Source organism: Diplotaxodon limnothrissa, linkage group LG12, assembly GCF_057381915.1.
Source record: "Diplotaxodon limnothrissa isolate DT_005_m linkage group LG12, D_limnothrissa_male_GT1.1, whole genome shotgun sequence".
NCBI lineage: Eukaryota > Metazoa > Chordata > Actinopteri > Cichliformes > Cichlidae > Diplotaxodon > Diplotaxodon limnothrissa.
In genome coordinates, this window is record NC_140607.1 from 25,093,709 (window position 1) to 25,117,355 (window position 23,647).

Here is a 23,647-nt window from a genome sequence, read left to right on the forward strand (position 1 = left end):
CACAGTTAAGATGGCAAAAAAGGTCTCTGTTCGCAAGACTTTAAAGATGATTTTCGAAAAGAGTGAAGCTGCAGGAGATAATGAAGAGGATGAGTTTTCAGAATTTAAAGATCACATTTCTGGCACTTCAGAGTCTGATAGTGAGTTTCAGGATGAGGATGCAATCGACCTTGAGCAAAACAATCTGGTCAGCAGCCAGCCCATCAAAAGACAGGAAGTAGATGAATATGGATGTTAAAAAACAGTGAAATTGAATGATCTCTTTGACTGTGTCGCACTGCAGTGCTGTCAATGTGACAAAGATACAACCAGGGCCAACATGTCCAGGACATCAACCCAGATGACATCCAGAAAATCGTTCTAGATTGCAATAATGTATAGGGGAAAAAGGTGGAAGAAGATGGATCGAACCCATTTACATGCATAGTTTGGGCTTTTTATTCTTGCTGGAGTTTTCAGACCTAAAGGAGAATCCACAGAATCCCAGTGCGATGCAAAAACTGGCAGACAACTTTTCCATAACACAATGTCTCTGGAAAACATTTACACTATATCTAGTTTTCTGTTTTGATAACTGAAATGACAGACTTGCAATGGATCGTGGGAGTGCACCGCCTTCCCTTGTTCTACAATCCTTGCCATAATGTTGGTGAGCAGCTGATGCAATTTAGGGGCCGGTGCCCTTTCAGTCACTACATGCCATCTAAACCTGCAAAATACAAAATCCAGATCTGGGTTGCCTGTGATGCTTAGTTTAAAACTTCATCATGAAGATAAGTAAATATTTTCCAAAGTGGCCTTTGGTCAAAAACAGTTCTGCGATTACACTGTTCACTTTATTTGCTTGTTTCACAGCATTCTGTAATCTGTGCCTGTTTTGCACACTTAAGGTTCCAAACCATGCAATTAGAGAACAAGAAAGCACAGGTTTAATAAATAGGCTTATAAAACAGTGTCATAATTTTCCTGTCAACACTGAAGACGTGCAATCTTGGGCAGGCCTATAATCTTTGCTGGCCTTTTTTATAGAAAATTTGCAGACTTGACTGAGTGTTGGCATTGAAATTCTGTTTATTATTAATAATGGTGCTCAGATACTTGGGCTGGTGAGATGGTTAATAGGTAAGAACAAATTGTGCTCTTCCTAAAATCAGCAACCATATTCTTGGTCTTATTGGTGTTTAACCTCAAATAATGTATGTAACTGTGTCTTGTGCATACTTTAAAATATCTTGGTGCTGTATTATTTAATGCCACCTCTTCAACTCTGGCATATGTGCAACTCCCAGAATTGCTGATATTTAAAGTCTGAAAAACAAAGTTAGTACTGATTACAGTTTTTTGTTTTTTTTTTTATTAAAAGAGTTCTTCAGGCTGAATGCCATTAAACCATTATTTTTAAAAACATACTTCTTGGATATAGTATTGGATTAAAATACATTTGCACAAACACTGATTCTAATGCAACCAAATGAATGTAACACATATTTTAAGGATACAATTTCCAAGCCCTTCCCAGTTTCTGCAAACTAGTTGACTAGTTGTGAGAAACCTCATCGAAATTGTATTTATGTGAGGCAGGGGAATTTTCACACAGAGATCAAAGTAATGTGTACAAATTAGCAATACTAATTGTATTAATCAGTTATTATAATTAGCTCAGGGTCACAAATCGAGTACACACAGTAGTCAGTCGTTCTGGATTTGGAAAAACTGAGTGGACATGAGTACTCTTCAGCCCAATGGGAACTTTGCAGTTTTTGTTGCATACGAAGTTTAAGAGACACCGTTTTAACAGAAAAGCCACTTTTTGTTGTCCCACTAAAGGCTTTGCTGCACCTGCCGAGGGAAGCAGAGACAATGGGGTAAAACGAGCTCATCCATCAACTCCTCTGAGCCCTTCCCATCTCTCTCGCCCTGATCTCTGTTTCCTGTTGTGCAGGAAGCGTAGCTTTATCTGCTCCACCCACTGGTTGGAAGGCTAAACACTGTGTGGGACAGAGATACAAAGCAGGGGTGCGTGACTGACAACCAAATCTCATATTACCTGAGTTTGGATCACTAAATAGATCAACTGAAGTCAGAGTTAATGCATTTGAAGAAGGTGACACTAAAAGAACCTTCAGAGCATTAAAGCAGATTTACTGAATGCAACCCACAAAGAAAGCTCTTTGCAGCTGCACATTTTCATTGTAAGAGGCTAGCAACGGTTCATTAACTCAGGAAACAGTCTGGCAGGAAAAGTACTGTTGGGTTAAATTAGGCTGCAGGAAGCCTTGTGCTTAGACAGCCTTCTCTTTCCTGCTGGAAGGAAAGGTGTGATCATTGATGCACTCTCTGATCTGCAGCTGCAGACCTTTGTATATAAAACTAACATTCCTCTGTTATATATGCTAAGTGAGGTGAAAAATCCCGCTATTAGAGAGGTCTTTACACAATACGTACACAGTTAGCTGTGGTTTCTTCAATATAACCATTAAATAAGTTTTCAAGTTATGAGCCTAAGCAATTGACATCAGCAGGGCATCAGCACAGTGCACAGTGTGTATGCAAATGGCATGTTAGCAACGTTAGGCGAAGATACCACTTCACACCAACGCATTCATAGAATCATTTTGTGTGCGACTTTTGCATACTGATCATTGTTCCGCACACACAGATACCACTGTTTACATCCATATCGGAAGGTTCTTCACTCTTAATTAATAAGCTCTTCATTGGCCAGAAACTAGCCAGATGAGACCAAAGTAGTGACGTTTGGCCCATAATCTGCAACATTTATTACAATATCAGCACAAACAGCTCATTAATAAAGTCCTCTGTATGTAAAAGTATTACAGAGTCAAATGTGAGCTTGGCTGAAACTGAGCCATCCAACAGGGCCCACGATCACCAGGAAGTCTTCAATAGAAAAGAATCCAGATAGTGATAGTGACCGAAGTCATGCAAAAAGTCATACAGTTACTGCTGCTAAATGTGGTTTCACAATCTCCTGGATCATGAGGTGTGTTCATTTTTTCCACCTGACTGAATAGAGTCATGTGAAAACCTTTTTTTCCATCTAAGTGTAAATCTGTGAAAATAACCGCACGCAAGCTGCGTGACACATAACAACAAAACGCCAATGCTCAGCAGCGAGAATGACTTCCTTATCTTCTGAAAAAATGTGTGGGTATCTAACAGCACAGTCCTCAGGAATATGGGGCTTTCGTTTTATTATGAGCACTAAGGTCTGCTATGGATTTGGTGATGTGTCTTTTGTTGAAAAACATCGAGGTAACAACTTATTATAATATTCATCTCAGTATACAGTCTGACAGCTTCCGTTAAATTATTTACAGAAGAAGAAAATCAGTGCACATAAAGCACTATTAGCCTTTTGTTGTTGTTGTTGTTATGGCTCTGTCAATGAAATGGTCCACCTGATTGCCAACTGGCAAATCAACAAGTACCTAAAGATGCATTAAAGGGTATACATGTTTCATGTGTCGATTTGTTGTTAAACAGTAAAATATGCGATTGCTTCGGGTGGTGATGCACATATGTGCTTATCTGTTAGCTGGCAGTTCAGTCCTTATCCCATTCCTGGGCAGTCAAAATGATTCAGCATAAACATGAGACAAAGCCATTGAAGTTGTGAAGAAGAGTTTAACAGCTCTCCCACAGCTGAATAATGAGCTGTCATTTCTGCTGACGTCTTTCAGAGCTTTGCACAAGCTGCTCAGTGCTGCACTTTTTGTGAACTTTATCTCGGCAAGTCTATTCCAGGAAACAAAAGGAACAAACCTAGTTAATATTCACAAGGTCCCTACTGACTTAAAAACTTCAGTGACCAATGTTTCTCTTTAGCCTGGATATTTGGCAAGCAAATGGCAGCTCTCTTATGATTTGGTTGCATTTACCTATGAGCTCTGAGAATCCCAATCTGCCCTTTCTGGGCCAGTAGTACTTTCTATTTCTTAGGAATCACACAACTACTTTCTATTCCTGCAGAAATGCTTTCTCTTAATTAAGTGTTGCCATGTAGCACACAACCATGTGACACACACGCTGCCATACACACAGGCTTTGCACTAATTGGTTTGCTGTATATGTAGCTGGCATTCTCCACAGTGCTGTGACAGTTGATTGCTAATGGACTGAAACTATGGGTCCTGCTGTGAGGCTGCTGCGTCACCTCATCGTCATTCCAGATCCCCTACTGTAACAACCAATGCCTCACTCTTCCACCAAATCTTTTCAGCACCTAATTCCACCATTAGGTGATTTTCTTTTACCGGTAATGACTAACAAATCAGCTCTCCTGCCAGCCTAAAATCTTTTTCCATTCTTCCTGCACCTTTGACACAGGAAAACAAAAACCCTCATGCTAAGTAAACAACCTCCTGACTCTTTTGTCACTGCACTGTAGGTGACATGCATTTAACAGAAATGAGCCATCTGCATTAATTACCAGTAAAGTCATATGAGTGTTATAAACAGCAACAGAGAGCCTTGTATGACCTATTAGTTTTTAGTCAAAATGGGAAAGTTTGAGAATAAAAATAACCCTCTGGGCTATGTTGTCTATTGTCATGGATGACTGGATCGACGCAGAAGACCTTTAGTGTAGTATCTAACGAAGCAGAGAGGAAAAACTCCACCAAGCCCCCTGGGGGAAGGTTTCCATCTATCTGCATGTTATATAAACACTACAGCAAGTAAATCTATTCAGATATAAAAGTCACACAGACTAACTGTAAATGAAACGGGGTTCTGTCATTCTCACTTTTTTCAGTGACGCATTCCACTTTAAGTGTTTAGACATCAGTGAAATACAGCTGCTGAAAACAACTTTTCTCCTCTGTGTTGCATAATCTTTGAGGAGTTTAAGCTTAATGAATTTTTAAAGTCTTTCTTGGCAGTAAAATGTCTGAGCCGAGGCACTGATGCTGAAGTCAGTCAAGTCGCACAGGACTCTTGTCTAGTCACTGTGTCAGAAGGGAGATTTTGGGGGGGTGGGTGAACAAGTGAGCTCATCTTGTCTACCTCCCACGACAGGCTGTGTAAACATGTGATCTGATTTTGTGTGTATCTTGTGATCGGCAAGAAATGACATCATCATCAGCAGAGGCAAAGACATGAGACACTGACAGATTTTTCATGTAATGAAACGCTCTGAAAAAAATGCATGAGGACTGACTCAAAATCTGGAAACGGAGAGATCGATGAAAATACCTGACAGGATGTTTTAATGAAGTGAATAGAAATGTGCACCGTGGCAGCTCTCATTTCCAGGTGAGGTGAATCAGCGAGAGAAACACTGACAATCTTCTACTTGAGCTACCCAGTCGACTTGAATTTCAGTGACAAAGGCAAAAATAAAATGACTTTAATTACTGTGTCTATTCCACTGCCTTGTGAAGTGCTTCCTGAAATGTTGCAAATACTTACAAATAGAGTTTTGGAAAACCCTTAACATGTGCGTTTTTCTGTGTGTGTATTAGTATGTGTATTTCATGTGAGATTCCCAGACATCTCCACCTTTCTGCACTCTTTCCTGTCTTCCTGGCTCGTTCTCATCACAATATTTATCATTAGGCAATAATGAGCACTGGAGGAATTTTGTGTGTAATGTGATTAGCTCTTTCTATCTACAGGGGATAAAAATAGGACTAATATTTAATTAAGGTGTCTTATTAGCAAATCAGCTGTTAAAATCAGTACATTTAAATGATTTCTCAGAGCTAATCTGAAGGTTATATTGGGGCCTGCACCTGTTAAGCTTGCCTGTTTTATTATACCCAGCATGGCAGAAGTTGGGTCATCATCAAAGCTTTCCTTACTAATGTGCTGAAGGAGTTTCTGGCCATGGTGGTTAATAACAGAAAAGTCATCTGTTAAAATGATAAATGACAGAACATTAATTTACTTGCTAATGCTGGCTTTGTTTCCACACAAAACTCATATCATAATTGATCTCACAGCAGTGAAAGCAGAACCAGCAGCAGCTTGTCTAGCAAGCTAGTTCACCATCAGCCTCCCATCAAAGACCACCAACGGTTTATTCACAGTGCACATCTCATCCAACCAGAAAAAAGCTTCTGGCCTCACAGCTTATTAGTCAGACAATTGGACAGTAAAAAAACAGAAAAATAAAGCAAGTTCAAAGGTGTCTTGAACTTGGAATTGTAAGGCCACCAGATGGCGATAGTGAAAGTTACAAAAAGACTTCTGGTTCTATAGAAGTCTATAGGAATTCTATACCTTGATCTCTGTAACTGCTTTACAGCCGAGTTTATTGAACCATTTGTGGTCATACTGAATAAAAATCAATCTTGGTCATACTGTGTTTCATGATGGGGGGTTTCGATATACACCGTGGCAATGGCTCCTTATCCTTATAAGATGGCAGTAATATAGGAGACTATTAGCTTTCACTATGGCAAGTTTTAATTGGTCTCTGCTTTTAGATTTCACTGGACAAATACTGCTTTCCTTACTTGCCCTGACTAAACACCACTGATTGATTTTTCAGTTTTCCATCAAAGACAGCTGACGCCAGCTTAGAAACTTGCATCTCCATAGTATGTAGGTATCGTTATCATTCTTTGATTTTGGACAAAGGATCCTCACATTAAGAAACTTAAGGAACAATAAACAAAAGCTACCACTTGCAGAGTGAGATTGCAGAGGCAGATAGAAGATAAACCGCCGGAAGGCATTTTTATTGTCTAACTACATAAAATATCTTCCTCATTCCTGATAGGTTTGAACATTGGACTAGGAAGCATGCCCAGACTTGTTCACACTCTTGCAAAGAGTTACTTCATGTTTGTTTTGAAAGGATAGTCAAGGAGGTGTTTTTCCATCACTCTTATCAATTTGCTGATAGCTGATAGAGGTGAAATTCTTTTTGCAAGGTGCTGTAGACTGTATCCAACAAAATTGACAGGCTGGTAATGAGCAGAATCCTGCTTCTATTTTTCCTGTCCCTCCTCTGATTTGTGGAAACAGTGACAAACAACTGAGACACAAGTCCATCCATATCCAAAGTGTTCACAGACATAATGAAAATAGACACTGTGGTGCCAGACATGTGTTTTGGGACTCTGGTTTGAAGCTTTAATTTCATTTGTGTTTGGAGCCAAAAATGATCCGAGGGTGGTAACAGCTAAATGTATCCATAAACTGTATGAATGAAATACTTTTATTTCACTCAGTAAAACTGGAGGACTTTGATGGGCTGTTAGGACAATAAACCACACAGCAAGACATATTATTCGGCAGATAATTGCATTAAAAGATATGTGTGTGTGTGTGTGTGTGTGTGTGTGTGTGTGTGTGTGTGTGTGTGTGTGTGTGTGTGTGTGTGTGTGTGTGTGTGTGTAGTGGCTCTAAAAGCAAAGCAATCTCACAGACTCCTTAATAAACACATAAAAAGAAATGATATATCAGAGTAGAATGCAAGTATACAATTGCAAGGAATCATAGCACTTCACACAGTCACAGTCATCCTTAAAAGAGGTCATCAGAGCATTGCAGGATATTTACACTCTATAGCTCAGAGTCTGTTTTTGTGCCAGCAGCCCTGAGAACCTGGGGGAAACCCATACACAAAAAACAAACACTGCTACAAGTGTGAGATTTAAATCCCCTGACCTGCTGTGCAGCGGTGAACTTGCCACCGTATGCATTTAAAAGGTGTTAGTCAAGCATGGATACGGGCCTGCGGGTGGGCTTTTAGTTGACACACACACAGATGCACAGACACAACTCGCAATTACAGTCATCGCATCACTCTGAAAGGAGAGTGAGTAAAGCTGTTTGTCTGTGTTTCTGCACTTAGCTGGTGTAGTCACACAGGTGACCTCAGGAGAGCCTCAGAGTACGTGCTGACACCTGCTCCTCAGCACGTGTAAATGTATCTGAAAGAAAACCAGACAGTCCTTATATGGAAGTCACAATGCAAAGTCCAAAACAGATACATAGGGTTGTGAATTTCTTTGTACTCTTTTAGAATCTGAATACATGATTATAAATATGTGTATATGTCCAATTCATTTCAGCCTTACTTTTCTACCTTCTACCTAAGCTGAGCTATCCCACTGCCACATTAGTTTCTGTCCTTTCTACTCAGTCACAGTGAATATCTTAGCATCTTCCAGTCTGCCACCTCCAGCTCTGCCTCCTGTGGCCATTAGTTCCACTTGCTCCATTCTGCCTGCACTCTTTTCTTCACCTCTCTTGTTCAGTGTCTGTAACTTTGGATGGTTACTCATCCACCTTCACTACCTCCGCTCCTTGCAGCTTCACTGTGACACCTGTGTCCATCCCATTGACACACATGTGTTCTGTCTTGCATCTCCTTACTTTCATTCCTCTTCCTCCTGAGCATACCTCCACTTCTCCAGGCTCTCTTCCACCTGCTGCCTACCCTCGCTACAGACCACAATGTCATCTGCAAAAACAGTCATGGTCCACAGAAACTCCTGCTTGACTTCATCTGTCAGCTTGATCATCACCAGTGTAAACAAAAAGTAACTCAGACCTGACGTCTGATGTAATCCCACTTTTTGCAATATATTTACCTTCATATATCCCACCCCCGCCTTGAAACCACACGACACTCCTACCGCACACCTGACCACTGTCTTGTTGTCTTCATACATGTGCTACACCACCCTCACATGCTTCCTTGCCACTCCTGATTTCCTCATGCAGTACCTTTCCTTCTCTGTACTTCTTCAACAACTGTCTAAAAGTAAACATTGCATCTTTCTCATGCCATTTTATTTCATGTCATTTTAACTTTGGGGATAAAGATAAAGAAAAAACATTTTTTCTTCTTTTCTTTTTTGTTTTGTCTTTACTGTATCTCCTTGTTACCCCTTAGCCTTATCCTGAAACCCCTCAAGGGAAACCCTCCCCTACAAAATTGGACATGACATAATCTAAGTGACATCACTTATGAAACACAAGCTACTCCACCTGCATCTTTGAACATTCAGTTTGTCAGTGATGTCTTGGTTTTCCCCTCTATTTACCCCACTGGCTGTATTTTGCTTTAATAATTTATACATCTGCTTAACCTTTCTTCCCTTATCTACTATCAAAATCCAGCATCATCACACGCTCATCCTGCTATTTCAACAGGATTGTTGGGTTAGAGTCCAGCTCGCCATTCTCCTTCCAGCTCTAAATTCATGTGGCTTATTGTTCCCATTTCATCCGCTAAACTAAACAGAGGATATCCAGTAGGATGTGTTCCTGTTCACTTCCTCTGAAAGGAATACAAACAGTGACAACTGCTATTGTCCTGCTGCTTCGTTAACAGTAAATGGCATGACAGTTCGTCAACAATTATCGTGTCACATTTGGCTAGCTGAAAATTTATTCATGAACGCATGTACCTCAGTGACTGTCACTGTCTATCACTCCTGTCTCAGTCAGTTTCAATCATTCAGAAGAGCCATTGCAGCAGCTGCTCCCCATTTGTTGTATAACAAGCAAAACTGATTTGTAATGCAGTGATTATGGCTCTCAAATTACCCATATCATATGGGTTTTTACTTTATATATTATATAGCATATTTACTTGCCATGTTTTTGTCTATTTTAAAATGCCTAAACTTTGCTCTTAACTCCGGGGTATTGTCAAATGGTCCAAGTAAAACATCTGTGTAACTTGTTTATGCAGACGGTGTTATCTGGGTGGATACTTCCTGTGGGTGTCAGGTGATTAACACAAAATAAACACAAGTGTAAAGTAAAAGCATGGTGATAAGGAAGATAAGTTTTGGCAAAAAGCTAAGACAAAGACAGTCTGAAAATACTGTTGCAAGCATCATGAGCAAGTTACCAGTAAGCTGAAAGCAATGAGAGAAAAGAACAAAGCTGTGATTAGGAGAGTCATTTGTGAATCAACTCTTGCAACAATATGAAGTTCACAACCTTAGTTTTTTTGGTCACCATAACATAAAAATTGTTTAGATATTATCACTGATTAAATCGAATTCATATTATGTCTACAGTAAGCCAAGAAAAATGATAAGTTCATTTACCTACATCTTTACTATGGCCTCGGTGACACAGTCCAAAGGTTAATGACCACCCATCACCTATTGATCACTAGATAAAACTATTCTCCAACTGGTTGGCAAGTGGTTGTTGGAGGTTTCTGGCTGTTGCTGGGTGAAATCAGTCACAAAGAGCATGTTGCCAGAAACAAATCCTTGTAATTGCTTTGGTCACGAGCAGATTTGCGTGGTTGCCTTTAGTTTGTATGGAAAGTCGTCGTCGACAAACACTTACCAAAACCATTCGCCAAGTGTGAGTGAAACTGGAAACAGTGCAATGCAGTTGCACCTTTTGGAACACCTTAGTTGTAGCAGCAGGGATGGCAAAACTATTACTATGAAAGTGAGCGTTCTCAATTTCAGGTTTGTGCGGCACTTTCACTGTGTGCAGTTTCACTACTGCTCTGAGAGTAGTTAACGAGTGTTTTGAGACAAGTCTGTGTTTGCTATACAAACTATGGGCGACCGCAGCAACCTGCCTACAATCAAACCAATCACACAGAGGTTTCTGGTGTACTGATGTGTACTTCTTTGTAACAGTATTAACTTAGCAACTGCTAGCAAACACTCACCCACCAGTCATGAAATATGTATAAAACGTGGATGTTGCTTGGAAACATTAACGCAATGCAAAAGTGTACTTGCATTGTATATAAAGGCCAAGAAATATCTCATAAACAGGACTTTCACAAGTCAGTGCATGACATCACAGCAACTACATCCATACTGTCTATGAGCAATACACATTTCTAACTGCATAACTTTTGCTCTTTAAAGCATTATGAGCCCTTTTTTTTATTCGGTTGAACGTTTTAAATGATGTGTAGGGAAAGATCTCAGTTTAGATATAATGCTTTCGCATTTGTACCCTGTGAGACTTGGTTATCAGTCTATGAAATAATATTATTGCAATGCTTAACCAAGGAGGTGTGCACGCAATTCAGGATGACTAACAAAGCAGCCAAATTAATAACAGCTGGATGTTTACATGCGGGCGAGGATGAGAGTGCCAGTTGCCATAGGAACAGTAGTGTCTCCCACTCAGCTCAATAGCAGAGCAAGTGCACACTGCAGATCTATTATTGCAGATGATGCATTGATTGGCTCATTGATGGGGCCGTCAGGCAAGCCGCCGGAAACATTTATCTTGACCACGCGAACCTCATACCTGACCCTCCCATTTCCTCTCTGTCCTGGCATTTCAATTTTTCTCTCTCTTGCTATTTCTATGCCAAAGCTGATTTTTTCATGAATGAGTGAGCGTAGACAAAGGAGAGAGCAAGAGCATCAACAAAAGGCAGTTTCAGCTATATAATGATAGCTTCTTTTCTTCCCTTCAGTGAATATTTGCACCTGATACCCTATATTTAACAGCACACAAATACAGTTTAGGTTGTAGCTATTCTCAAACAGAAATTTAGATTTGAAAAATCGCAAATTAAATATAACTTTAAAAATGTTTTCCCTTGAGTGTGTAAGCACTGGCCCTGTGGAGATTCATCTTCCCCCAGCCGTCATCATGGAGAGTCCTCCTCCATCCAGCACCACAGTCCATTTGTCCACCCCTGCACTTGCCTAGTGCATGCTGGGAGAATGGCAATCTGGGTAACAGTACTTTTGGCATTTACCAGACGAAGGCGTGTTAATGTGGGCATGGAGAAATGCCAAAGGTCCATGGCTTTTTGACACAGACTTTTCAGTTAGAATAGCTGAACAAACTTTATTACTGAGTCAGAGATCTAAACTCCTTGAAGTTCAGATCTTGTTACAGCAAGTTGACATTCCTACAGCGATATTAGGAAAAGACAAGAGCTTCTGAAGAGCTTAAAGAATACACAGTCCTCTGTATCGAGCAGTTTTACTGGCACTTAAGTGTGTGGGCAAGTTATGACAATGTGAAAGGTGCAGCACTGAATCAAAGCTTTTTGTATCAACAATGCTGAATCGGCTAGATTCAGTGACTCTGACATATATTTACATAAAAATATAAGATTTATATTATGTTTAATCTTTGCAGCACATGAGCAGCTTCAGCACAACTCTACAAAGGCAGGTTAACATTAAAGTGTGAACTTGTTGAGCAACCCAGCCCCACTTCTAAGCGTGTGTGCATGTGAGTGCCGTGCAGGATTTGCTTTGTCCATGTGTCTCCAATGTGAATCACCGGATTGAAATGCTGCTTTGAAGCCTCGGGAGTTTCCTCCCTCCACAAAGCAGGGCTGTGTTTCAACACTTGCCACACGTTGCAGATCGTTACTAAAAGCTTTCCACACTTGGTGACACTAACACTGCTTTCCTTAAGTACCCTTTGAGCCGTGTGTCTGTATTATTTGGCATGACAGAATCATGAAGAGAGGACCACACTTTTCTTTTAATCTCACGCAGTGTGAGCAGTACAGCAACCAGTCAGTTTGCTTTTTAATTTGAATTTTATTTTGTATTTTTATTTGGTCGTATTGTATTACTTAGCCGGATTGTACTTTTACAAACTACTGTGGCAGCTTTTGAAAAAAAAATCACTAAGCTGACCTTCAAAATGACAGCTTGAGGTGATAGCTGGAACAAATAAAATTGCGAGTGACTCAGCTGTAACTCCCAGACATGTTGAAACTTTGCAAATGTAAGAATTTTAATATGAGAAAGGGACTTTCAGAAAGCCTCACAGCACATCCGTTTATGTGCTGGTATGGATGGAATTTTTACTTAGCGATACCAAACCATAATTATCTCCCAACCCGATGCATTTCAGTGATCATGTGTAAAACCACAATGCTATAATGAAACGGATGCGAGGATGCTGCAGGACTTTTGGACGAGCTTTAGTTTCCACAGGAATTGCAACCAAATGCCTGTAATGCTGGTGACAGAGACAGGTCTGACTGTTTGTGCTACCCTAATCAACGGTCTACAGAAAATCTGTATTATGTATCGTGTTTTATGTGGTAATGCCATAGAGGGTATGTGAAAGATAATGGTAACCACATGTTTGAGGACAAGAGAGCACACTTGTAACTAATTGGATAATGCTTCCATGGACACTGCATGGGTCCGTGCCAGACCAAATAATTCATGGTAAGTAATAGACGATTAAAATACCACAGTTTCACTCCCCAAAACAGAAGCACAGGCTTCTCGGATGGCATCTTAGTGGAATTAGCTACACGGCAAGTCAGTTTTTTGGTAACACAGTTGCATTAACAGTGACTGAAGCTAATGAGAATCTAATGACAGCAAAAGTTTATTTATTGATTGATTTCACTGACCAAGATGTAAACATCTCCTGCAGAGTTGGGTATTTTAACATGAAAGTCTACAGGGACTGAGCTGCTTTTAGAGGAACTCCAGTTTTAGGAAGTTGCGCTGGCTTTATTTCTCACCCCCAGAGGTTGCCCCTCTTTTAATGCAGGCTCTAAAAGCAATTCAGTCCCCACAGGCAGAAGCGAATTGAATCATCCCAGTTAATTGTGTGCTATTTTCTGCTAGCAATAGTGGATTAAAACTTCTACGTGGCAGAATTTTTCATTTCAGATAAACCTCTTGCAGATTTTAAAACTTTTTTCTGTTAAGTTCCCCCCTTTTAGTTTCATCCTTTCCCTCTTGTCAGAGGTCTGCCCACACATTCATGTGATGTGTTTGTGGAAATCACCAGCAAGTCACATTCTCTACTGACATCACACAGGAGGATGCTGGCAGAGTCAGCGAAGACGTAAGACAATCTGTCCTCAGAAAGGGACCCACAAGAAATAAAAAAAAAAATCAGTCACTGAAATATAATGATCAGCCTGTGATGCTCATCCACTGCATGTGACAGTGTACGACAATCCAACAGCCTTGTTACGCAGGCTGTCTGCAGTGGTTCATCTCGGTTCATTCCAGTATAGTTAGTCTGACACATGTGACTAATATCTGAATAAAGAACCCCCTCCCCATGTAATTATGTGGTAATTAGATGCATTTAATAAAAGATGAAGCTCAAGCATTTAACTAATAGAGTGCGTTTGAGAACAGGAAGAACTGCAGCAGGCAAAATTATTATCTTGAGGAAACTGTGAATGACTGGATAGTATAGAAAACTGCTGATTTACCAGTTGTGTTACTGGTTCTGGTGAAAGGTTAGATCTTTACCAATACCCTTATTGATTACTAATGCATGTTTTTAACATCAGAGTAGAATTGGTAGAAACAGGCTTACATGTGGCTAAAAACATTTTGCATGTGATATGCATTTTACATGAAATTACACAATTTAGTACCGGTTTTTGATTCCCGTCTCTACAACATGGTGCAAGTGAAAGAAACTAACCTTTGTTGGAATAAAATACAAGCAGCGATCCAGTGATGTTTGCTTTTGCTCATGAAATCTGCCTTTATCCTTCTTACATTCTCTGAAATTGAGCTGGACAACTCTGTGATCCACGAATACAGCAGAAAGTATTTTAGACTCAAGAAGGTTCTATTTTCAGCCAGAGTAAAAGACCTTTTCCGAGAGTTGATTGTAGGAAATTATAGGATTCAGATGGGAGAACATGAACGTCACTCTGCTGAGCCACTGAATGACCACTGCATCGTGCAGGGTGACTCACTGGGAACATTATACGTCTTTGAACACCTGAAAGAAAACCAAACATACTGACAAGCAGTCACGTGCACACAAATTTTTGGCATGCTTGAGCACACTCAGGAAGCACATTTTCTTAATAAGATTACAGTAATTAGCTGGAGTTTGTGCTGTCAACTTTGCAAGTATGACTGCTGAGCATTGCTCATCGCTCTGTTCAGTAATGTAGGCTACAGCAGAGAATGGGCAAAGCTACAGTCATCCCAGCTCTTTCTACAGTACATCTGTTTTTGTACACATAGTAGGAGGAGGAGCATTGACATTTCATATGCAAAGGCTTTCTAATCCCTCGAGTGCATCCCAGTGTGTACGTGTAAGAAAGAGTGCTTTTCTCTTCAAGCAAAATATGCCTACCATCATTTTTAATACTAAACTGACTCATTCTTTGGCCTGCAGAGAACTTCATCATAGACGCTGAGGTATAAAGATCGCCTTTGTCATTTCAGCTTAGACTCGTTCCAGAGCTAAGCCTGCCCGCGTGCACAAGACTTTTCCCACCGTCAACGTGACATAGCAGAGTAGCAGCTTTGTGTGGGTGACACTGAAAACTAGCAAGTCTAAACATTTTCCCTCCAAACAGCAGTGACACTAAGAACATCAAATAAGCTTGCACTGCTTTCCTTTTTGGTCTCTGCAAGGTTAAGTGCTTTACTCACAAAAAGCCAATGCAGCTAGTCGGGTAACATTTGCTGACTCACTGGCAGAATCATTTATATGTATGATCTAGCCACCATAACATCATCCACTTTCAGGACTCTGCGTGCTGACCCTTCAATATTAGCTTGATGGCCGTCAACATGTTGGATTTTTTGGAGCAGGTAGTATGTTTCAGTTAATTTGAAATAGCATCTGTGCTTCAAAATGGATATGCTCCTAACTAAACTTTAATAAGAGCAATCAGAGAGCTCAACTCCCCACGATGGGTAAGGGCTTTACCAAAACTTTGATATTTTTATTAGTACAATGGTGTCCGCCTGTTATGGCATCATTGTCACATGACAAGGCATAAAAAAACAAAAACAAAAACAAAACATGTGCTGTATAGTTGTCACCTTGCTCTTTCGTTTGTTATTTTTCTTGATATGGTATTTTGAAAGAGAAAAAACGTCAAGGTCAACTTTGACCTTGGGCACTAACAATGAAGGTCAAGGTCAAAGGCTTAGCCTAGTTACTCATGTCGCCCAAATCATAGTATGTCAATGTGTAGTGAAGTTTGAAGATCATCCATAAATAATGTAGGAAATATAAAGTTTTTACTGATTTTCACATTTCATGTGACCTTGACCTTGACCACCAAAATATTAAAAAGTTGTTAGTAGCATCTACCGTCACACAAAATTCAAATGCGATATCTTGAAAACTGTGGATGCTAGAATGCTAGCAAATAGACAAACACATGGAACAGATTACACACTCCCTCCCTTCGGGATGGGACAAGGCTTAATAAGGTCCAGGGGCCAGAATCAGCCTGCCAACTATTCCAGTCCAGCCCAAAAGACAGCTTTGGACAATGTGAAGAATGTTTTGGCCTTTTTAAAATGCATCTAAATAAGTTTACAGATTTTCCCAAGAACTTCCCCATGGCAGTTCATACTACACTAAAGTAATTAAGTAATAAGTAAAAAAAACAACAAAAAAAATGGTAAATGACAGAAAAGTTTTTGTTTTTTCACTACTATATACTATAAGTCTTCTTTTGTTTGTTTGTTTTTTATGTGTTCCCAGTAAAAAAAAAGAAGAAGAAGAACATTTTCTGTGAATAAACAATTCTTTTACTGTTCTTTCACTGTGATGAATGAGGAGTGAATCTAGCCAGGAGATCAAGGGATGCTGCAAATTCATAGGCCTCCTGTTTGACTTTACTGTGCTATAACTAAATTCAAAAGTGTCAGTATAACTTGAAATCACAATGTCGTAATATGTAAGTGTTTACTGCGGCAAAGGAGCTAAACAGAATGTCTTTTGCAGCAAGTGAAGTCATTTCCTGCTCAATATTTAAGATGCTTTTGCATTGGCTTCATTTTTCGTCCCCACGGGCTGTCGCTTTGTTTTCGATCAAACAACCTCAGAGTAAGTGCCCTTCTACCTCTACCCTGCTAGCAAAGAGTTACCATCCTGTTGTCAATTTAGCTCTGCCCAGTGTATCCATCAGACAGAGATGCTGCACTCATGTTAAGATGTTAGGACCAGCGGTAAATGCCCTTGAAGAGCAAAAAAACTTTACATCGACAATGGGATCTATTTCTGTCTGACAGATGCATCCATTTCAGAGGCCATTAATGTCAAAAAAACCACACACTCAGACCCGGAGGTGTCGTCATGAATAATTCCTGAGCAACTCTTGCAGGCTACTTCCTGTTCTGGTTCTGTCTGTGTGGGTATGTTTATGCATGAGGCATTCATTATTGAACTCTGAAGAGCACAGATATTCTGAGATAGCATCCAAAGGGATGACTCAAGCGTCCATGTTCAACTTCCATCATTACATAAGCCGGGAAGGTGAAGAGGTGCTCAGCAGACAGCTAAATCAAATACTCGCGGTGGAGAACAAAGAGAGAGCGGCGAAAAGCCTGACCAAAAGACACAAGTTACACAATTTTATCACAACTGTGTGATGACACGAGCTCTGACTCTCAACGAGGAGACGCCGTGGCAGGTGTCTTACACGCAGCCCTCATCGATTTCCGACTCGAGCAAAATTGGTCGGTGCCGGCTTGTTTCTATGGTTACAGCCAGTGAACGTGAAAGGATGTCCAAGAACCACTGAAGCCACTTTGCCTTAAAAGCTGTGATGCAATCGCTGACATAGTTGGGCCAGCTCTTTCGTTTTGCGTCTCGCCTCGTAGCTTTACGTCACTGTCAGTGTCTTCTCTCTTTCTCTTCCTCTGAACAATCCAACAAACCCATGTGTTTCTGAGACAAGGCCAGCCATATTGCACAGTCACTCATCTTTGCCGTCTTCCATTTATCACTGCAGAAGAAAACTCAGCAAATGAGAGGCCTTGAACCACGGTATAAACAACTGCGCTGTAAACACAACCTCTATCAACCCATCTCTCTCACTGCACCCATTTCCTGCTGCAAGTTTAAACATAGGGAAGATAAAATACTTGCTTTGACCTAGGCCCCTGCACAGATATGGGCATAATTAGCTTGAATCTAATTCTCACCACACTGAACAGGAACCGCTTATTTTCTTATGAAACAAGGGCAGCCCCCGCTCCCCCAAGTATGTTTGAGAATAACCCTAATACATGGCATGTCCCTAATCTATTATTAAGGCCACTCTCAGAAAGAGTAACGGCATGAAACATCTTAACATCTTCAGGGAGTTTGAAAATAACAACAGTGAAAGGTCTGCACTTGTATACTGTCTTTTAACGTAGCAAGGCTCTAAAAATCAATTTACAGCACTTCACATTCACCCATGCACATGCACGGCAGTGGGGTGAAGCTTACATTCAACCTACTGGCTGATGTTGGGAACATCTTTGACTGTGGCCACACCCCAAAAAAAGGACAAGTACTCTTTTTTTTGATAGAAAAAGCTTGTTTATTAAATAAATAAATACTGCGCTTTTTTACACAATAAGTTATGCAGGACATTTTTTACCCAGGTGACAATGGCTCTTAAGGGATCCTCAGAGGATGTATGGTACTAGTTTTTTAGTTGTTTTTTTGTTGTTGTTTTTTTAACGTCATTTTCTCCTCCTGCCCCCTTCCCCCATATCACCCCTTTGGTTCTCAACTTAATAAGCTGAACCCATCTGTCAGTAAAGAGAACAAATCACAGTTTTTAAAGTTAGTGTGACATTACACCCTTCCCACTCAGACACACACTCACTCGTACACACAGCCAAACTCTGTAGCATCCTCACATATTAGCCAGTAATTCCTTTGCACTGGTGAGTTGGCCGCGACATAAGCTGTACAACATTTACATTATTCCACAGTCAGGCTCTGACATTCAGAGCATCAATATATGGATTCCCTCTGGATTAATTCAGCTATACTCTATACAGTGAAGCTGGTGCCAGCCCAGCATTTCTCTCTACTTCCCAAATATCCCTCTTTCCCCATCCCCATAAAACACTTGGGGATCGCATTCGTACCAACATACGCCCTCCTTTCTCTCCTTCCAACAATCCACATACAAGTCAGCCCTTTTCCATCCACAGTTATTGTGCTACATTTCAGTTTCTCAGTCTTTCAGTCTCTTGCTTTTTTATTTTTTTCCACACCTCGCACTGGTGCCCGAGTGATTATGACACCGCACAGCTGGATTAATTTACTCTGCTCAAATCCATTCTTGAAATCCACTCGTCTTCCACGGATTCTTTCGGCATCCTCATTCCACCGCAGTAACACGTTCGGTAGGTTTGCTCGTCTGTCCAGCACACGCTCTGTGTGGGTTTAGCTGCATCTCTGCAGAAGCATGTTGAGGGAATACACCATGCGCTCCCGCAGGTCAGTAGGGCAGCCAGACTTCAACAGGGAGCTGAGTTTGAAGGTTTTGGAGACGCGGTCTTCGTTAATGTATGTCAGCATGTACTCCTCCCTCTGGCAACACAGGATGATCTTGGTGTGATCGTGGTAAAAGTTAACCTTTAAAGATAAAAACAAACAAGAAAACTGATAAGTTTGGAGAACAATCTTTTTGTCTATTTGATTTGTGGTTTAAAGCTCCTTGATGCCATGCATCGCACTTGTAACTACGCTTCTACTGAGCATGCCCAGCAGCAGCTATGCTCCTGTGATAATGTGTGTTTACCTGGAAAGTGCCGTCATTAAACAGCATCATGAGGGCGCGGTCTGACTTGAGCCACTGCAGCAGGTAAAGTCTGGGCATGTGTGAGTCTGTTATAGTGCCAAGGTCCCCGCCCTGAGAAAGCAAAAGAGTAGCACATCAGGTTTAGACAAGCTGCAATGTCTCTAAGGCTACAGGGTGTGGAAATACAAAAGGAACATAACAGCAACATAACAATTTTTTTAAAAATGGATAAAGGAGTGGAGGAATAACGATTTTTTACTTACATCCATGAGGTTTTCCTCCATGTAATGGGAGAAGTACTTAAGCACAGTGACCTGCCCGACAAAGTGTTCAGGAACCTCACAGGTGGGAAAGACAGAGCGCTGGCCTAGCTCTGCGTAGTAATGGATGGTCCTGAAACCCAAAATAAAACAAAAAAGATCAGATTCGGTTAGATGACATTTTTGAAAGATTTGACACGATAACCGCAGCATGCTTAGACAAGTTAATGTTGTGACTAATAACTTTTAAATTTAAGGGAGGGCGTTGAGAAAGAATACATACTTTCGGTCGGGTAGGAGGCTCATGTGAGTGCCATTGTTGAAGAGAACTCCCACGGTGTGATCAGATAACTGGTATCCAAAACCGTACTTGTTGGAGTAATCCACCCATTTAGTCACCCATTGAAGACTGCAGCTGGTTGAGCCCTGAGGAATGTCACTGGCTGCAGGGTGAACAGAAAGAGGAGGAGGGTTAGAATACAGTTAAAGGTATAATGAAACAGTGAGCTTAAGTGCACTATTAATTGCAGCTAAGGCATGCATGTAGAGGTCAAGGCTTTGTTAGTTCACTCACCTTTAGGCATATTCTCCAGACACCCCCTCAGCACACTTGCAACAGTCTCAGCCACACTCCCTGTCGTGCTGTCTTCCAGGCCTTTTGGAGCAATAACAGGTGCTCAGTCAGCTTGACATGACAATGGTACTAAACACTCTAGCTATGGCAGCAGCTCTCTGTAACATTGATTTCTTTTCCATAATACATCAAAAAATAATTCCAGTCTGTCTGCGCTCTGTTAAACGTGTGGGTGAACTTACATTCACTACTGCTGCTGCAGCTTCCCAGACTCCCCCTGACGATCAGACGGATGGTGTCTTGCGTCGTCGGGGACTGGCTCTCTGTTGCCGGGGCAACGGGGCTCTCGGCAGATGGCGGAAGTAGACTTCCATTCTGAGGTGGGAATGAGTGACGACAGGGTTTAGAATCTGTGAGTTTAGATCATACCTTCCTACTATGACTCAGTGATCACCCACAGATGCAAAGAGGTTGGCTTAAAGGTTGAAAATAAGTGCTTTTAGCACTTCGGGAAAAATGTGCTCGTTATAACGTTTTGGCACAGCTCCAGAATGACTCACTGGATTCTCCTCAACGTGATATCTCAGATCTATTTAACTGCCGTTATGATGAATCTACCTGCAACATCACCCACACTCTTGCAAATATCCTGTCTTCAGTTCTTACCTCAGACACCTTTTTGCTGTGCTGTTGGCTGATGGCAGTTCTCTCCAAGTCATGCTGCAACTTGTAGATCTCCTCTTCCTCTTTGGTTAACTTATCTATGAAGGACAAAAGGAGTGCAGAAAAATGAGAGGATGACCTCCATGACCAGCCTAAGGGTGATAAAATGGGTCATGCACACTCAGTTAACGCTAGGTGTAATGATGCCCGTGCTTCGAGCATAAATTCAGACTCAAATACAAACTATTAGTGTGACAAGTAGTATACTGAGAACTTAAATGCTGTTGCAATACTCACTCAGAGTCTCGTAGTACTTGACCTTGTCCCTCTTCCCACCAAACAGCGCAGCAGCAGCTTTCTTGAAGAAACTCTTGGCAGGGCTAGAGATGTGGAAATCTGGTGCTGAATGGCAGCAGCTAGCAGGCAGACGTTCTGGACTGAAGCCCTGTGAAGAACCAAAGTGGGTCATCTGGTGGGAAGTGGGGGGGGGGGGGGGAGTGTAATTGTTAAACTCCTACGCTGTGACATTTACAGTGTTCAACATAGAGTGACATAGAGTTGGCAATCGTGTCTAACCTGTGTGAAGAAGTCATGCCTCAGAATGTGGTCCAGGTTGGGCCTGTCCTCTGGCATCTTGGCAAGCAGGCTGGCGATTAGCTGCTTAGCCTGTGGTGACAGGGACGAGGGGAGGGAGTAGCGGGCTTCTCTAATACACCTGTATGTCTCCTTCAGGTTGGTGGTTTCGAAAGGAGGTCTGCCCAGCAGCATAGTGTACCTGGAGGAGGATAGAGGGCATTGAGTGAGGGAGCTATTTATGCCATAGGAGATGCATGGGTAGTTTATCACACATATCACATATTTCTAAGTGAAAGAAGTAAGACAAGAATAGGCCTGTCCATAACACCCGATGCCAATATAGATAGTTTCTTAATAATTCATTACTAAACCTTTTGAAGTTCCCTAATGCTAAATTTATAGATATCCGACTCACATTACACAGCCCAAGGCCCAGATGTCTGATTCACAGCCGTGGCCCTGCTTGTTGAGAACCTCAGGGGACAGGTAGTTGGGAGTCCCGCAGATCGTCTTCCTCCTGTTTCCCGCTGGCTCCAACTTGGCAGCCAGACCAAAGTCCCCGACCTTCAGCTCCATCGTCTCGTTCACAAAAAAGTTACCTGTCGGGAAGAAAGGGAATGAGATGATGAACACTTGATATTCAAGCCAGGATCAAAGCATGAGCACAGCAAATGTAGAGGTACAGACTGAGGTTTAGTTACAAGGAATGATGTTCTCCCTGCACACAATGAAAGATTATGCACAGCACTGTAATATCACTAACCAAGTTTCAGGTCTCTGTGAAGGATTTCCTGTTCATGCAGGTACTTCAGTCCAGACACAATCTGTCTCAGGTAATAACGCACCTCTGGCTCAGTAAGCACTTTGCGGACCTTCAGGATATGGGCTAATGACTGCGGGAAAAAAAACAAAGCATAGAGATGAGAATAATTATAGAGCTTTCCCAAGATATAAGCACTGTCCTCTGTGCAGAAAAGCTTATCACACTTGACTACTTCCCTTAATTTCAAACCCCGTGGTAACACATTAAAGTTTTCTACTTTCGACAGTTAATTAAAACAGTAAAGCTCTTTATAGAGTGGGGCACATTCTGAATACCAAGTAGTGCCTCGCTGGATTTTGGGTGCAATGCAGGTCTTGTTCACATTAGAAACACGGCGGCAGTAAAGTCATTTCAAATTTACCATGTGGAAAAAACAGCACTTACTTTCCTGCTGCAGTACTCCAGCAGGATGTAGATGTTCTCCTTGTCCTCAAAATGGTGATAAAAATGCACGATGTGTTTATGGTGTAGTAATCTGTGCAGCTCAATTTCTCTGTCAATCTAGCGAAACGAAAGACAAAACATGTCTTAAATATATATATATATATATAAACATATAAGTTGAACATCACTGCGCTCAAGGATCGGAGTTGCGCGCTTACCTTTTCCCGTTGGTGAGGTTTGGAGACGCGCGCATGAGGGATGATTTTGGCTGCGTAAACTTTGCTGGTGGAGAGGTCGGTCATCTCATAACATTTAGCAAATCCTCCCTGGAAAAAGGAACAACACTGTTAACATGTTTTGTCTTCGGGTTAGGTAAATCCCAAGGGGGGAAAAAATGTTTTTAAAGAAAAGAAAAAACGATGGAATGCTTGCGCTACCTTTCCCAAAACTTTTCCACGGCAGTAGCACTTCCCCGTGGCAGGATCAGTGATTATCCTGGCCATTTCTGAGGGTGCACTGCGCTCATCCATTTTCTTTCGGCGAGGCTCGCAGGACCTCTGCGTGGATTCACACATGGTGCTGCCGTTTGTCTGTTGGTGCCCGGCGCTTCTCTGTACTTCCATCAGTTATAGGTCTGTCGTACAAAACTCAGAATGGATCCCGGAGAGCTCGGCCAGGAGTCTTTATACTCTGGCGCTCAACCCTCCCCCTGTCTGCCGCCCTCTCTCTGACGTCACGGGCATGAGAGAACGGGGGTCTGGCTGTTATCGATTACCTCACATGTACGTTTGTGTTGGTGGTGGCACAGATATGGAAATATGTAAAGCGACGTGCGAAACTTTGGTTTTTTAATAAGCATTATATATATGCTTATATATATATATATATATATATATATATATATATATATATATATATAT

General features: G+C 41.3%; 1 protein-coding gene across 2 annotated transcripts; it reads right to left on the reverse strand.

Annotated features, from left to right (window-relative positions):
* Positions 1-18,255: 18,255 nt before the first annotated feature.
* On the reverse strand, positions 18,256-23,390 carry plk2b (polo-like kinase 2b (Drosophila)). Of its 2 annotated transcripts, none has more exons than XM_085368410.1 (14): positions 23,165-23,390; positions 22,946-23,053; positions 22,728-22,844; positions 22,284-22,413; positions 21,936-22,119; positions 21,521-21,719; positions 21,242-21,389; positions 20,948-21,042; positions 20,524-20,656; positions 20,282-20,362; positions 19,991-20,150; positions 19,711-19,840; positions 19,448-19,558; positions 18,256-19,281 (listed from the first exon to the last, which is right to left on the reverse strand). In XM_085368410.1, exons 1-14 carry the CDS (start codon positions 23,348-23,350, stop codon positions 19,090-19,092), a joined length of 1,974 nt encoding a protein of 657 aa, XP_085224536.1. In that variant the 5' UTR covers positions 23,351-23,390; the 3' UTR covers positions 18,256-19,089. The 2 variants fall into 2 exon arrangements, with proteins under 2 accessions (XP_085224536.1, XP_085224535.1); XM_085368409.1 differs by having other exon boundaries at positions 21,242-21,413.
* Between the last annotated feature and the right edge of the window lie 257 nt (positions 23,391-23,647).